At 37.2% G+C, this 16,713-nt stretch overlaps 1 protein-coding gene across 1 annotated transcript in view; it reads left to right on the top strand.

Annotated features, from left to right (window-relative positions):
- The window catches only part of CCDC18 (coiled-coil domain containing 18), a gene marked incomplete at its 3' end in the record, with an annotated part of 96,587 nt that overhangs the window by 51,126 nt on the left and 28,748 nt on the right, over positions 1–16,713 (top strand). Inside the window, exons 18-22 of the mRNA XM_011978395.1 lie at positions 2,045–2,187; positions 4,080–4,243; positions 4,457–4,670; positions 10,891–10,990; positions 11,548–11,664. Of these exons, the coding sequence (XP_011833785.1) occupies positions 2,045–2,187; positions 4,080–4,243; positions 4,457–4,670; positions 10,891–10,990; positions 11,548–11,664 (738 nt within the window). The remainder of the gene's footprint in view (positions 1–2,044; positions 2,188–4,079; positions 4,244–4,456; positions 4,671–10,890; positions 10,991–11,547; positions 11,665–16,713) is intronic.

Raw genomic sequence — 16,713 nt, 5'->3', positions numbered from 1 at the left:
TGGCATGATCTTGGCTCACTGCAGCCTCTGCCTCCCAGGTTCAAGCAATTCTCCTGCCTCAGCCTCCCGAGTATCTGGGACTGTAGGCTCACACCACCACGCCCAGCTAATTTTTGTTTTTTAAGTAGAGGCGGGGTTTCACCGTGTTGGCCAGGATGGTCTCGATGTCTTGATCTCGTGATTCACCTGCCTCAGCCTCCCAAAGTGCTGGGATTACAGGCGTGAGCCACTGTGCCCAGCCTCATTTGTATTTTTTATTCGGTGATTTTATTTCTTTGTGATCTTGTTTTAAAAGATTTTGTGTTCTCATTAGCTTCATTGAGGTCTACAGAAGTTTATGTCTAAAAATTTCTTCAGTATTTGGAGTAAATTTTTGACTAGGTGTTCCTTTTCTGCCTTTCATCCATATTACACTATGCATAGGTTCCATTTTGCATCTTTAGATTTCTTTATTTAATTAAGAATTGAGTGGGTGGATTTTCTTTGGTTCCTTTCCCTTTTTACCTGGGTACTGTTTTAATTTTCTTCTTGGAACTTGAGGTGGAGGGGTGGATATTAATGGGGTTTTCTTGTTTTGTTTTGTTTGAGACAGGGTCTTACTTTGTCATCCAGGCTGGAGTGCAGTGACATGATCACGGCACAGTGCAGCCTCAATTTCCCTGGGCTCAGGTGATTTTCCCACTTCTGCCTTCCGAGTCCTACCACCATGCCCAGCTAATTTTGTGTGTGTGTGTGTGTGTGTGTGTGTGTGTGTGTGTGTGTGTGTGGTTTTTCTTTTTTTTTTTTTTTTTTTTTTCGTAGAGACAGAGTATCACCATGTTGCCCAGGCTGGTCTCGAACTCTTGGGCTTAAGTAATCCACCCTCCTTGGCCTCCCAAAGTGCTGGGATTGGAGGCATGAACCACCACACCTGGCAAGATATTAATGGTTTATAATCTATATGTAGTTCTTCAGTGAGAGATTTTAGAAGAACAGGGGGGATATTCAGGTCAGAATTGAGAGGTTAACTTTGAGACCACAGTCATATAAATATTCATGAAGACATGGAGTGACTGAAATTACCTAGGGAGAGAATATAGAATGAGAAGCAAGAAGATTGACTTGGACAGATCCCTGAGGGATGTGATACATGGAAGCCAAAGTAAGTATTTCATTGAGGAAGGAATGAATGTTGCTGTCATGGGCTGCTGGAATCAATGTCAAGTAAAATGAGGGTTGGGAAATGTCCATTGAAATTAGCAACTTGAAAGTCACTGGTGTTGTAATCCCTATTTCTGTGGAATGGCCTCTGGCTATGGGTTGAAGAATGAATGAGAAGTGAGACAGTGATACAACACACAGAAAACTTTGAGAAGTTGGGCTATACATGGGAGGAAATAAAGGGTGGTAGATAGAGGGAGGTCAAGGTCTGAAGAAAAGCTTTTTACAGTGGGAAAATCTTTAACATGTTTAAATGCTACTATTAAAAAAACCGTAGAGAGATTGAAGATATTGGAAAGAGGAGATAGTAGTATGAAGTTCCTGAAAAAATTAATAGGAATTGAATCCAGAACACCTATGAAGCATTTTGACTTATATAGGAGGAAGAATATCTCCTTTATTATAGTAGAATAGAGGAAAAATGAATAGGAACAAATTCAAGTTAAAATGGGAGCAAATGCAAGTTAGCATTTGAGGTCATGTGGCAATCTAGGACTCTATTGAATGAGCCAGTTTGCAAAGAAAAGAAAGGAGCAGTTTGGTAAGAGAAGAAAGGACATTTCAAATGGGGACAATGAAAAGGAGAATATTTGCTATCACTTTGTTCAATTATTATAACACTTTAGTGTTATGATGTGGCCACTTCCCTAAATAGTAATATATGCGTATATGAAGTATCTTTATTATTAGAAAGTAAGCCTTGCTTTTTATATTTTCCAAACATTAGTTCTTGGTCTATATGTTGATTTTTATGATACATCTTGAAACTGATAAGCTAGGTTACATATTTATAAAAGTATTTTTCTTCTGAATTTAAAATGTTTATTGAAAACTGCTTTACAAGGTGTCAAAACTGGAACAAGAACTTCAAAAACAAAGGGAAAGTTCAGCTGAAAAGTTGAGAAAAATGGAGGAGAAATGTGAATCAGCTGCACATGAAGCAGATTTGAAAAGGCAAAAAGTGATTGAGCTTACTAGCACTGCCAGGTAAAATATGAATATGTTTTATTTACCTTCCTACTTCAATATCAGTGGTATCTGAGTTTCAAAATCAGATAATGTTCAGTGGAGCATTTGCTTGAGCAATTAATGTCTCCATAGTCTGTGTTCCTGTTGCATTTTGTTTGTATTTCCTTCATATCTTTCATTATGCCTTTTTCTGCATTACAGTTTAATATTTTTAACCTTCCTACTATATTATAAGTTTCTTAAGATAAGGATCATATCTGGTTTATTTTAGGGTCTTACACAACAATTGGCACAATTCCTTATACCTCATAGGCACCCAGCAACTGTTAATTGTGAATAACATTAAAAGTTGTAGGCAAAAATGTAAATGTACTCACATAGAGGAAACTTTCAGGCGATCCAATTATATAGAGGAAAAGTGACAATATAAAAGTGGTTCTCAGCCTTGAGTGATTATTAAAATCACCTCAAGAGCTTGTAAAAAAAACACTGATGCCTGGGTCCCACCTTTAGATTAAATAAAACCTAAAGATTCTGATTTAATTTTGCTAGGCTGGTCCCAGGCATCAGTATTTAATTGGTCAAGAAAGGAACCCATGAGCTGAAAGCAGTACCCAGCCTCTTCAGATCTACTTTGTTGGGAGAATTGACATAATTTATAATATAATCAGCTCACCCTTCTACCAGCAGGAGTCAAGAGTGAACTTATGCACCGGAACTAAAACCACAAGTCCCCAGGTTCCCTCTCCTCTATTGACAGGGTTCCTTTGTGCTTTTCTAATTATCTGTTTTATATCTACTTCAATATTAGAGCTAATTGGTCAAGCTAAAAATTGTTTACTTGGGATTTTAGAAATGTAAAAATGTCATTAGCATTCATCTAATCTAGTAGTTCTTAAGTTAGTTGGTCTGTGGACATATTTGAGGATCTGGTAAAAAACTTTAGCTTGTCTTCTATACATAGATATACACATGTACATTATACATGTATAATTTTGCATACTGTTTCAGGGGTTTTATAGTTTTCCTTAAGTTTAAAAAACTTAAGGACTTCCGATTAAAAAACTCTTGAACACATCCAAATTTGTTGAAGTTTTATTTAGAAGCGAAATGCTCCTACTCGCAAACTCAATTTAGAAATTTCAAAGATTAAACAACAGAAACAGTGTGGATACAAAGGAACATGAACTCTTCCTACCATTGAGGGTAACATTAACAATTGTTTAATTAGTGAATATCACTTTAGAATTACCAACAAAGGGACATAAAACTGGCTCTTAGTATGTTGATTTGTCTGTAGAGGAGCTGCCATATTAGAATAAGCTCAGGACTGACCAAGTTAGTAAACCTGGCACTATCACTATTAACAGCTAGTCGTATTACATCTCAGACAACTCACTTAGTCTTCAGTTTCCTCCTCTGTAAAGCAGGGAAGTTGCACTGGTCTAGGAATCTGTAGTCCCTTTTAAAGCTAAAAAAAGGATAGAACTAATAATAAAACTGAGTAAAAACAACTGACGTGGCTCTCCAGTGAGTAGTATGGTTTTTATGATGAATAATTTGATTGTTTGACTTATTTATTTTCTTTGTTGCTAATAACAAAAATTATAGATGAATGAGGTCCTTGGATATTTTCAATACATGCAAGGCTAAAGTTAAATGTAGTTAGAGTGAAAAGAATGCTAGGCTTGTTAAATATTACCAGGTAGTAGTAAAGTTGTATTTAGTGGTATGTAATATGTAAAGGGATAGTTTTTAGTTGGAGAATTTTTAAAAACAGGTGATTTAAAATTCTGACTAGATATTTTGCTGATATTTGTCCTTATATAATTTGCAGGCTTTTTTAAGTTAGAGACAAGTTAGTTGGTTAAGTTTCTAAATTACCTGTTTTATTATTTGTTTTTAATTAGGCAAGTAAAGCTTGAGATGGATCAGTACAAAGAAGAGCTGTCTAAAATGGAAAAGGAAATAATGCACCTCAAACGAGATGGAGAAAATAAAGCAATGCACCTCTCTCAATTAGATATGATCTTAGATCAGACAAAGACAGAGCTAGAAAAGAAAACAAATGCTGGTAAGCAAGTGGTTAGATTAGTTTAGCTGCCTATGTATTTGTATTTAACGAAGTGAAATAGTGTGAGAATTTGAGATGGTGGGGCTGGAAGGGACGATAAGTGGTATTTTGCCTCTCACAGATGAATAAAATGGAATATTCTTAATTATATACAAAGTTTATAATAAGAAACGGTTTATATGTAGTTATAACATTATTCTCTCCTCTTAATAGTAAAGGAGTTAGAAAAGTTACAGCACAGTACTGAAACTGAACTAACAGAAGCCTTGCAAAAACGGGAAGCACTTGAGACTGAACTACAAAATGCTCATGGAGAATTAAAAAGTACTTTAAGACAACTCCAGGAATTGAGAGATGTACTACAGAAGGCTCAGTTATCATTAGAGGAAAAATACACTACTATAAAGGATCTCACAGCTGAACTTAGGTGAGTTAAATAAGAAATGATATCGCAATTATAAGTCCTTGGATAATACAATAAAATGTGTTGTTGCATTCTAGATGTCTATATTTCTCAACTGCCTTTGACTCACTTTGGCTCATCCCAGCCAGCCTATCCCGTGCCTTATCTAACTAATTCAGCTGTTGTTGGCCACCAAAACTTTCATCCTCAGTCTTTAGACCATTTTATACTGGCCCTAGTGGTAAAAAATGATTGGGCAAGCATATAGCAGTGGCTAACAGCAGGAGGATATTAATAATGATAATATTGTTCTTTGTATTAAGTCCTTATTTTATGACAGGACTATACCAGGGACTTCACATATGATCTCACTTATTTCCTTACAACACACCTATTAGAAACATATATCACCTTTTTAATAGTTGAGAAGCCTGAGGCCTTGAGAAAAATAAAATGCCCCAAGTCATACCAGTAGTAGAGTCTAGAGAAGGGAGTTAAACACAAGTCTGTCCAACTCTAAAGTCTGGGATCTTAGATTAGCAGTATAACATAAACTGCTATGCCGACACACATGTATAGTGAGTGGAGGTGGACAGCCAGATTAGAGCCAAAGTATGGGAAATAGATTCAGAAAAGGAAAAGAGAATTGCAAATTAGGATGTAAAATGTGAAATAAAAGAACAGGATAAAGAGCAACAAGATAACCCAGAAACTTAGATATTGTACCACAGAATTCAGTGTAGGGCCTCCTTCTCTTCTGTATCCACAAACTCATCCTTGATAAATTTCATGTAGCTTTAAATACTATGCGTCAGACACTTCCAAACCTGTTTCTCCAGTATTGACCTTTTCCTGTAACTCCAGAGTCAATATCCAACTACTGAGTTGTTACCTCCATTTGGATATTTTTAAGAGACATCCCAGACTTGGCCAAAATAGGACTCATATATTTCCTCATAACCCTACCCTTCCCCTAACTCAGTATCATGCAGTTGCTCAAACTACAGATATGTAAGATTTTTCTTGTTCTCTCTTTCTATCCCTTTTTTCATCCAGTGTATTAGCAAGCCATGTCAACTTTATTTCCAAAACATACTCTTTTTTTTTTTTCAGACAGTCTTGCCCAGGTTGGAGTGCAGTGGCATGATCTCAGCTCACTGCAGCCTCTGCCTCCCATTCAAGAAATTCTCCTGCCTCAGCTAGTAACTGGGATTACAGGCACCTGCCACCACGCTCGGCTAATTTTTGAATTGTTGATAGAGGCAGGGTTTTGCTGTGTTAGCCAGACTGTTCTTGAACTCCTGACCTCAGGTGATCCATCCACCTGGGCCTCCCAAAGTGCTGGGATTACAGGCATGAGCCACTGCACCCAGCCCCAAAACATATTATTAAATCCATTGATTTCCTGGCCTCTTTTCTGTTATCCTTAGCACAAAGCATCATCTCTTACCTGGTCTGTTGCTGTGGCTTCCTAACTGGGCTGTCTGCTTACAATCTTGACCCCCTCCCAACAATCCATTTTCCAAAAACAGATTTAAGTTTATTATTTAAAACATAAATTAGGCCAGGCACGGTGGCTCACTCCTGTAATCTCAGCACTTTGGGAGGCCGAGGCAGGCAGATCACAAGGTCAGGAGTTCAAAACCAGCCTGGCCAATATGGTGAAGCCCCGTCTCTACTAAAAATACAAAAATTAGCCAATTGTGGTGGCAGGCGCATGTAGTCTTAGCTACTTAGGAGGCTGAGGCAGGAGAATTGCTTGAACCTGGAGGTGGAGGTTGCAGTGAGCCAAGATTGAGCTAAGATCTACTCTAGCCTGGGTGACAGAGCGAGACTCCATCTCAAAAAAAAAAAAAAAGTAAATTAGATCATATTGCTTAACTACTCAAACCTTCTAATGGCTTTCTAAAACCTTCAGAATAAAATCCAAACTCCTTCACAGATGAAAATAAAAACTACATTGATATATATCACTTCATACCCACTAAGGATGGTCATTTTTGAAAAACAAAAAATAGAAAAGAACAAGTGTTAGCAAGTGCGGAAAAAAAATGGAACCCTCATTCATTGCTAGTGGGAATCTAAAATGGTGCAGCCACTATAGAAAACATGTTAGCCTTCCTCAGTAAGTTGAATGTAGAGTTACCACATGACCCAGTAATTCTATTCCTAGTTTTGTACTCAAAAGGGTTGAAAACAGGTATCTAAGCAAAAATTGTTTACAAAGTAAGCCAAAAAGTGAAAACAGTCCAAATGTTCATCATCAGATAAATGGATGAACAAAATATAGTGTCTTAGTCTGTTTTCATGCTGCTGATAAAGACATACCCAAGACTGGGCAATTTACAAAAGAAAAGTTTAGTGGACTTACAGTTCCACATGGCTGGGGAGGCCTCACAATCATGGTAGAAGGTGAAAGACACATCTCATATGGTGGCAGACAAGAGAAGAGAGCTTGTGCAGGGAAACTCCCCTTTATAAAACCATCAGATCTTGTGAGACTTATTCACTCTCATGAGAACAGCATGGGAAAGACCTGCCCCCACGATTCAGTTACCTCCCACTGGGTCTCTCCCACAACACGTGGGAATTCAAGATGAGATTTAGGTGGGGACACAGCCAAACTATATCATTCCGCCTCAGCTCCTCCCAAATCTCATGTCCTCACATTTCAAAACAAATCATGCCTTTCCAACAGTCTCTCAAAGTGTTAATTCATTTGAGCATTAACTCAAAAGTCCAAAGTCTCATCTGAGACAAGGCAAATCCCTTCTGCCTATGAGCCTGTAAAATCAAAAGCAAGTTACTTTCTTCCTAGATACAGTTGGGGCACAGACGTTGGGTAAATACACCCATTCCAAATGGTAGAAATTGGCCAAAACAAAGGGGGTACAGGCCCCATGCTAATCCGAAATTCAGCAGGGCAGTCACATCTTAAAGCTCCAAAATGATCTCTTTTGACTCCATGTCTCACATCCAGGTCACACTGATGCAAGAGGTAGGTTCCCGTGGTCTTGGGCAGCTCCACCCCTGTAGCTTTGTAGGCTACAGCCTTTCTCCTGGCTGCTTTCATGGACTGGCATTGAGTGTCTGTGGTATTTACAGGCGCACAGTGCAAGTTGTCAGTGCATCTGTTATTCTGGGGTTCTGGAGGATGGTGGCCCTCCCTCTTCTCACAGCTCCACCAGGCAGTGCCCCAGTGGGGGACTCTGTATAGGGGTGCCCACCCTACATTTCCCTTCTGCACTTCCCTAGCAGAGGCTCTCCATGAGGGCCCTGCCTCAGCAGCAAACTTCTGCCTGGACAACCAGGCCTTTCTATACATCCTCTGAAATCTAGGTAGAGGTTCCCAAACCTCAGTTCATGACTTCTGTGTTCTCACAGGTTCAACATTGGGTAGAAGCTGCCAAGGCATGGGGCTCACACCCTTGAAGCCACGGCCCGTGCTCCGTGTTGGCCTTTTTCAGCCACAGCTAGGGTGGCTGAGATGCAGGGCACCAAGTCCCTAGGCTGCACACAGCACGGTGACCCTGGATCCCACCCATGAAACCGTTGTTTCCTCCTAGGCCTCCAGGCCTGTGATGGGAGAGGCTGCTGCAAAGACCTCTGACATGCCCTGGAGACATTTTCCCCATTGTCTTGGGGATTAACATTCGTCTCCTTGTTACTTATGCAAATTTCTGTAGCCAGCTTGAATTTCTCCTCAGAAAATGGGATTTTCTTTTCTATCACACTCAGGTGACCTCTTGGGTGCTTTGTTGCTTAGAAATTTCTTCCACCAGATACCCTAAATCATCTCTCTGAAGTTCAAAATTCCACAAATCTCTATGGCAGGGGCAAAATGCCACCAGTCTCTTTGCTAAAACCTAAGAGTCACCTTTGCTCCAGTTCTCAACAAGTTCCTTATTTCTCTCCAAGACCACCTCATTCTGGACTTCATTGTCCATATTGCTATCAGCATTTTGGTCAAAACCATTGAACAAGTTTCTAGGAAGTTCCAAACTTTCCCACATTTTCCTGTATTATTCTGAGCCCAGCAAATTGTTCCAACCCTTACCTGTTACCCAGTTCCAAAGTCACTTCCATATCTATAGTAGTGCCCCACTTTACTGGTACCAATTTACTGTATTAGTGAGTTTTCACGCTGCTGAAAAAGACATACCTGAGACTGGGTGATTAACAAAAGAAAGAGGTTTAATGGAATCACAGTTCTACGTGGCTGGGGAGGCCTCACAATCATGGTGGAAGGTGAAAGGCACATCTCACATGGTAGCAGACAAGAGAACTTGTGCAAGGAACCTCCCATTTTTAAAACCATCAGATCTTATGAGACTTATTCACTGTCATGAGAATAACACGAGAAAGACCTGCCCCCTGATTCAGTTACCTCCCACTGGGTCTCTCCTAAACATGTGGAATTTAAGATGAGATTTGGTGAGAACACAGCCAAACCATATCATATAGTATATCCATACAAAGAATATTATTTAGTCATAAAAAGGAATAAAATACTGATACATGGTACAAAGTGCATGAACTTTGAAAACATTATGCTAAGTGAAAGGAGCCAGACACATGATGCATAATTCCATTTATATGAAATATCGAGAATTGGCAAATTCATAGGGAAAGAAAGATTAGTGATTGCCAGGGACTAGGGGAAGGGAGAATGGGAAATAAATGCTAATGAGTATGAAGTTCTTTGTGGGGGACCAATGGAAGAATACTGGACATAGATAGTGGTGATGGTTACATAACATTATGAATATACTTAATGCTTCTGAACTGTGTACTTTAAAATGGTTAAAATGGTAACTTTTATGTTACATGAATTTTACCACAGTTAAAAAAATCCAAGTTCCTTATCTTGGAATACAAAGCCCTATGTGGTCTGGTTCCTGTCTACTTCTCTGGCCTCATTTCATACAACTCTCCTTGCTCCTGACATTTTTCTCATACTTTACACTTACCAAGTTTGCTTCTACCATGGAATCTTGGCCATAGCTGTTTCTTTTTACTGGGATAACAGTTATATGGTCAGCTTCTTGTTGTCTTTCACATTACTTCAGAGAGAAGCCTTCTCTGACTACTCACTCTAAAGTAGCCACCCAGTCACTACTTCATCACACAATTAATGCTCTAATATAGCACTTAATATTATATTTTTCTTACTTAGGTATTTATAGTCTGTCTTTTCTCCTGGACCTATTAGAGTGTAAACTCAGATCAGAAACATTTATCTTTTTTACTATTAAATCCACAGCACTTAGAACCCTGGCATATAGGAAACATCCAGTAAATATTTGCAAAATCAATAAGTAAATGAAAACATGAAAGATGTAAACAGTGAAATATTAAGTTCTAGCTAACAGATGAATCGTGGAAGCTCCACTATTTGCATAGATAGAAATTAGAGTTTTCTTTAATTTCATACTATTTTTAGAATATTAGTTTTAGCCTTGTGTTATACCTCTTAAGATTTTTAGAAGAATATTAAAAACAACTCATTAAAGAAGTTCAAAATTTTCTTTTAAAAATTAGTACCCTTATCAGTACTGTTTCATGTTTCAGACTGGAAAATCATATGAAGATTTTCAAGATCAACATTTTCAGCCTTTGTCTTATCAGAACTTAGAGTTTCAAATTATTCTCTGATCACAGGCTTTACTTTCGTAAAAGCCTTAAAATTGTGTCAGTATTAAGCATTTTATAATATAAGGTCATACATAAATTAGGGTTTAAGAGGGCTTAGAATTTGTAATACGTTAATATTAGATTTAAGTGTCTTTTTATATGTAAGGCATCATTTTGAGTAACATCCTCATGAGAAATACTATGGTTAAATGCCTCATTCAATTGTAATAAAGTCACAGCTGTTATATGTAAAAGACTTTGAAACACTCGCTTGATCTGTGTATGAAAAAATGTGGATATGTATTTTTAAAAATTCTTATCATTCAATCTTGGAGTCCTGGGAGTGCTTTAACAATTAGCTTAAATTATCTGTAATACCACAATGTGAGTTAACTTTTACCCTTTTAGAATACCCTTTATTAAATTAATTGTATTGATGTCAATCTTTTTCTTTATCTATTATTCCTTTAATTTGACCCTTTCAATCTGACTTGATTGCATATATTATTTTGCTTTTAATTTATAGAGGAGGTAACCTGGTTGACCTAACTTTTTAAAATTATAATATTCCTACTATCTGTTTTGATCTTTTTCCTTTGATACATTGTAGAGAATGCAAGATGGAGATTGAAGACAAAAAGCAGGAGCTCCTTGAAATGGATCAGGCACTTAAGGAGAGAAATTGGGAACTAAAGCAAAGAGCAGCTCAGGTTGATTTTTCTTGATTATATTTTAGTGAAGTTTTCTGTTATGACACAGTCCACAGGATTTGAGAGGTCATCAATTTTTGGTAAAATGGGCATTTTTATAGCATATAGCATAGAGATATGTAATCTCTATCTTGATATTTTTCTAGCAAGTAGATTTTGAAAATGAAGATTAGCTTAGTATCTGAACCTTTTGATCTCTTATATTACCCTATATCAGAAGCAGCTAAGTGTTGGAGGAACAAAAATATTTGGAAGGCATTATTTAGCACTTTTTATCCAGCATAAAATGAAGTCTGAATTATTTGTCATTTATGAACACAACTATATTTTATTGTTTCTATAATGTATATGGATTGAATGTCAGTGTGTATTGTTAAAAAAAATGTATATGAGGCTCATGAACCAGTATTAGTAAACAATGATTATTTTTCCCATTTAAAAATAATTTGAAATGAGGTTATACTTGTTATACTTGCAATAAACAATTACAAAGCCTATTCTAAGCATATAAGTTTTTGTATCAGAACAAAATTGAACAATTTAAGGTTATTTTTTAGGTTACACATTTGGATATGACTATTCGCGAACACAGAGGAGAAATGGAACAAAAAATAATTAAATTAGAAGGTACCCTGGAGAAATCAGAATTGGAACTTAAAGAATGTAACAAACAGGTAAATTATTTTAAAATTACATATTTTAAATTACTTTTTTAAAAATTTAAACTGTAACTGAAAACACTCCTTCACATAGTGGGTGTTTTTTTTGTTTGTTTGTTTGTTTGTTTTGAGGCGGAGTCTCGCTCTGTAGCCCAGGCTGGAGTGCAGTGCATCTGATCATACCTCACTGCAGCCTTGAGTTCCTGGGCTCAAACAATCCTCTTGCCTTGGTCTCCCCAAAGCTTTGGGATTACAGGCGTGAGCTACCACACTCTGTGGATCTTTCACTTCTTGATTAAATTTCTTCCTAGATACTTTAATTTTTTGTAGCTGCTTTAAATAGGATTGCCTTCTTGATTTCTTTTTCAGATTGATTGCTTTTAGTGTACAGAAATACTACTGGTTTTTGTATGTTAATTTTGTGTCTTTCAACTTGACTGAATTTATCAGTTCTTTTTTTGTTTTTGTTTCTGTTTTGAGACAAGATCTCACTCTGTCATCTGGGCTGGAGGGCAGTGTCGTGATCATAGCTCACTGCCGCCTCAACATCCCAAGCTCAAGTGATCCCTCCACCTCAGTCTCCGAAGTAGCTGGGACTACAGGCGTGCACCACCATGCTTGGCTAATTTTTTAATTTTTTGTAGAAATGGGGTTTTGCCATGTTGCCTAGGTAGGTCTCAAACTCCTGGGCTCAAGCGATTTGCCCCCTTGCTTCCCAAAGTGCTGGGATTACAGGCATGAGACACCATGCCAGCCCTGTTTATCAGTTCTAATAGTTTTTTGGGGGAGTTTTAAGGTTTTTCCAAATATAAGATTATATCCTCTGCAAACAAGGATAATTTAACTTCTCTCTTTCCAATTTGGATGCCCTTTCTTTCTCTTGTCTAGTTGCTCTAGTCAGGACTCCCAGTATTATACTGAATAATAGTGGTGAAAGTGGGCATACTTGTCTTGTTCTATATCTTAGTGGAAAGACTTTCAGTTTTTCCCTATTCCTATGATATTAACTATGGGTTTGTTGTAAATGATCTTTACTGTGTTATTTTCCTTCCTTTTTTTTTTCTTTCTTTTTTTTTTTTTTTGAGATGGAGTCTTGCTCTGTCACCCAGGCTGGAGTGCAGTGGCTTGATCTCAGCTCACTGCAACCTCCGCCTCCTGGGTTCAAGCAGTTCTCTGCCTCAGCCTCCCCAGTAGCTGGGATTACAGGTGCCCACCACCACGCTCAGCTAATTTTTGTATTTGTAGTAGAGATGGGGTTTCACCATCTTGGCCAGGCTGGTCTTGAACTCCTGACCTCATGATTTAACACGCCCTGGCCTCCCAAAGTGCTGGGATTACAGGCGTGAGCCACTGTGCCCAGCCTGTTATTTTCCTTCTATACCCAATTTGTTGAGAGCTTTTATCATGAAAATATGTTGAATTTTATCTGATGCTTTTCAATAATGTTTTTAATTTTAATATGAAATTATTATATGGTTTTTGTCCTTGATTCTGTTGATATAATATATCATGTTTAATGATTTGTGTATGTTGAACCGTCTTGGCATCCCTGGGATGAATTCCACTTGGTTATGGTGAACGATCTTTTAAAAATGTTTTTGAATTCAGTTTGATGGTATTTTGTTGTGGATTCTGCATCTGTGTTCATCAGCGATATTGGCCTGTTGTTTTCTGTTTCTGTTATGTCCTTGTCTGGTTTTGGTATCAGCGTAATGCTGGCCTTGTAGAATGAGTTTAGAAGTGGGCCAGGCACGGTGGTGCGTGCCTGTAATCCCAGCACTTTGGGAGGTCAAGGTGGGCAGATTGCCTGAGCTCAGTTCAAGACCAGCCTAGACAACCTGGTGAGACCCCATCTCTACAGAAAATACAAAAATTAGCCAAGTGTGATGGCATGTGCCTGTAGTCCCAGCTACTCAAGAGGCTGAAGTGGAAGGATTGCTTGAGCCTGGGAAGTAGAGTCTGCATTGAGCCATGAGTGCTCAACTGTACCCCAGCCTGGGCAACAGAGTGAAAACCTGTCTCAAAAAAAAAAAAAAAAAAAGTGTTCCCTCTTCTTCAGTTTTTTGAAATAGTTTGAGTAGAATTGGTTAGTTTTTCTTTAAATGTTTGGTAGAATTCAGCAGTGAATCTATCAGGTCCTGGGCTTTTCTTTGATGGGTGACTTTTTATTACTGCTTTTATCTCATTGCTTATTATTGTTCTATTCAAGTTTTCTGTTTCTTCATGGTTCAGTCTCAGTAGCTTGTGTGGGCCCAGGAATTTATCCATTTCTTCTAGGTTTTCCAATTTGTTGGTGTGTAGTTGTTCATAATAGTCTGTAGTGATCCTTTGTATTTCTGTGGTATGAGTTGTAATGTTTCCTTTTTCATCTCATTTTATTTATTTGGATTCTCTCTCTTCTTAGTCATCGAAGGTGTTCGTTAATTTTGTTTATCTTTTCAAGAAATCAACTCTTTGTTTCATTTATCCTCTGTATTGTTTTGTAGTCTCAATTTCATTTATTTTTGCTCTGATCTTTATTATTGTTTTCCTTCTAATAATATTGGGTTTGGCTGTTGCTATTCCAGTGTGGAAAAGGCAGTTCAAGACCAACTTGAACTTACCTTTTGTAGAGACAGGCTATGTTGCCCCTGTGTTGCTCAGGCTCACATTCTTATCAGCACATGGAATTATCCAGAATACATAAATGTATTATGTATTATCCAAAATATATAATATGTTAGGCCACAAAATAAGTCTCATCAAAATTTTAAAGGTAGAAATCCTATCGAATATATTCTCAATGCAATTCTAAAAGCATCATTTTCAGTAATATGTCCAATAATATTTTCAATAATGCTCTTAATTTTAATATGCACCTTTAGGTGCATTGTTTGTTTGAAATTTTTGTATTTTTTTTGATGTAAGCAGTTATTGCTATAAACTTTCCTCTTTGTACTGCATTCACAGTAGCCCATAGGTTTGGTATATCCATTTTTATTTGTTTCAAGACACTAACATTTTTTTAAAAATGTCTTCACTCACCCTTTGTTCATTCAGGAGCATGTTGTTTACATTTTATGTATTTGTATAATTTCTGAAGTTCTTCTTCTTATTGATTTCTATTTTTATTCCATAGTGGTTAGATAATATACTTGATAGGATTTCTACCTTTTAAAATTTGATGAGACTTATTTTGTGGCCTAACCTATTTATGTATTCTGGGTAATATTCCATGTGCAGATAAGAATGTGAGCCTGGGCAACATAGTGGGAATCTGTCTCTACAAAAAGTGAAAAAAATTAGCTAGGTACGATGATGTGCACTTGTAGTCCCAGCTACTTGGGACTACAGGAGTTCGAGGCTGCGGTGAGCTATGATTGTGCCACTGCACTCCAGCCTGGGCAACCCTGTCACAAAAAAAAAGAAAAGAGAGAAAAGAAAGAATATGTATTCAGCAACAGTGGATGAAATATTCTGTAAATGTCAGTTGCAAAATGCCTCTTTGGCCTAGTTTGTAGTTGAACTCTGATGTTTCTTTGTTGATTTTTTCAATCTGGACAATCTGTCCATTACTGAGAATGGGGTATTGAAGTCCCTGTCTGTTGTTTTATTGCAACCACCTATTTGTCCCTTTAGATCTATTAATGTTTGCTTTATATACTCGGGAGCTTTATGTGCCTGGGTGCATAGATATTTATATTTATTTATTTATTTATTTATTTTTTGAGACGGAGTCTCGCTGTGTGGCCCAGGCTGGAGTGCAGTGGCCCGATCTCGGCGCCCGGCCGATATTTATAATTTTTATATCCTCTTGCTAACGTGACACATTTATTATTTTATACTGGCCTTGTCTCTTTTTACTGTCTTTGATCTGTGGTCTGTTTTGTCTAAGTATAGCTATTTCTGCTCTTTTTTGATTTCCATTTAAATGGAATATCTTTTTACATTCTTTTACTTTCAGTCTATGTGTGTCTTATGAAGTGAATTTCTTTTAGGAATTATATAGTTGGATTTCTTTTTTAATCCGTTCACCCACTCTATGTGTTTTAAATGGAAAATTTAGTCCAGTTACATTCAATGTTATTATTGATAGGTAAGGATCTGTGCCTTTCTGTTACTTGTTTTTTAGTTGTTTTGCAACTCCTCCCTTTCTTTCCCATTTACTGTCTTTCATTGTGGTGAAATGATTTTTTTCTGGTAGTATGATTAATTGGTTGCTGTTTGTTTTTAGTGTATCTCTCACAGGTTTTTGCTTTGTGGTGAGACTTATACAAAACATCCTATTGTTATAACAAGTTATCAAAAACTGGTATCAACTTAACTGTGATAGTAGCAAAAACAACAAAAAAATTAAAAACCTGTGTAATTTAATCTCCTTCTCCTTCACATTTTGAATTGTTGGTGTTCCAATTAAATTTTTATATTGTCTATCTCTGAATAAATTGTTGTAATTATTTTTAATAATTTTGCCTTTTAGTCTTCTTACTAAAGATATAAGTGGTTTACACACCATGATTTCAGTGTTGGTATAACAGTCACATTAGTGGCTGTTTTTCTTAAGTTTGAAGTATTCCCTTTAGCATTTCTTGTAGGACAGGTCTAGTAGTGATAAATTTCCTCAGCTTTTGTTTAGGAAAGTGTCTCTTCTTCATTTCTGAAGGATAACTCTGCTTGGCACAGTATTCATGATTGGCAGGGTTTTTTTGTTCAACACTGAGTATGTCATCTTATTCCCTCCTGGTCTGTAAGATTCTGCCGAGGAGTCTGCTACCAGGCATATTGGATCTTCCTTATATATTATTTGCTTCTTTTCTCTCACTGCTTTCAGGATCCTGTCTTTGTCTTTGATCTTTGAGAGTTTCATTATAATATGTCTTAGGGTGTTATTATTTGGGTTGAATCTGATTAGCGATCTTTGACCTCTTTATACCTGCAAATTTATACCTTTCCTCAGGTTTGGAAATTTTTCTGTTGTTTCCTTATAAAAACTTTCTACCCCTTTGTCTTTCTCAGTTCCCTCTTTAACTCCAATAATTCAAATATTTGCTTTTTTGATGTTGTCCCAAAGATCCCATAAGCTTT

This window comes from Mandrillus leucophaeus, unplaced genomic scaffold, assembly GCF_000951045.1.
Source record: "Mandrillus leucophaeus isolate KB7577 unplaced genomic scaffold, Mleu.le_1.0 Scaffold1935, whole genome shotgun sequence".
Classification (NCBI taxonomy): Eukaryota; Metazoa; Chordata; class Mammalia; order Primates; family Cercopithecidae; genus Mandrillus; species Mandrillus leucophaeus.
This window is presented reverse-complemented; position numbering and strand designations above follow the sequence as displayed.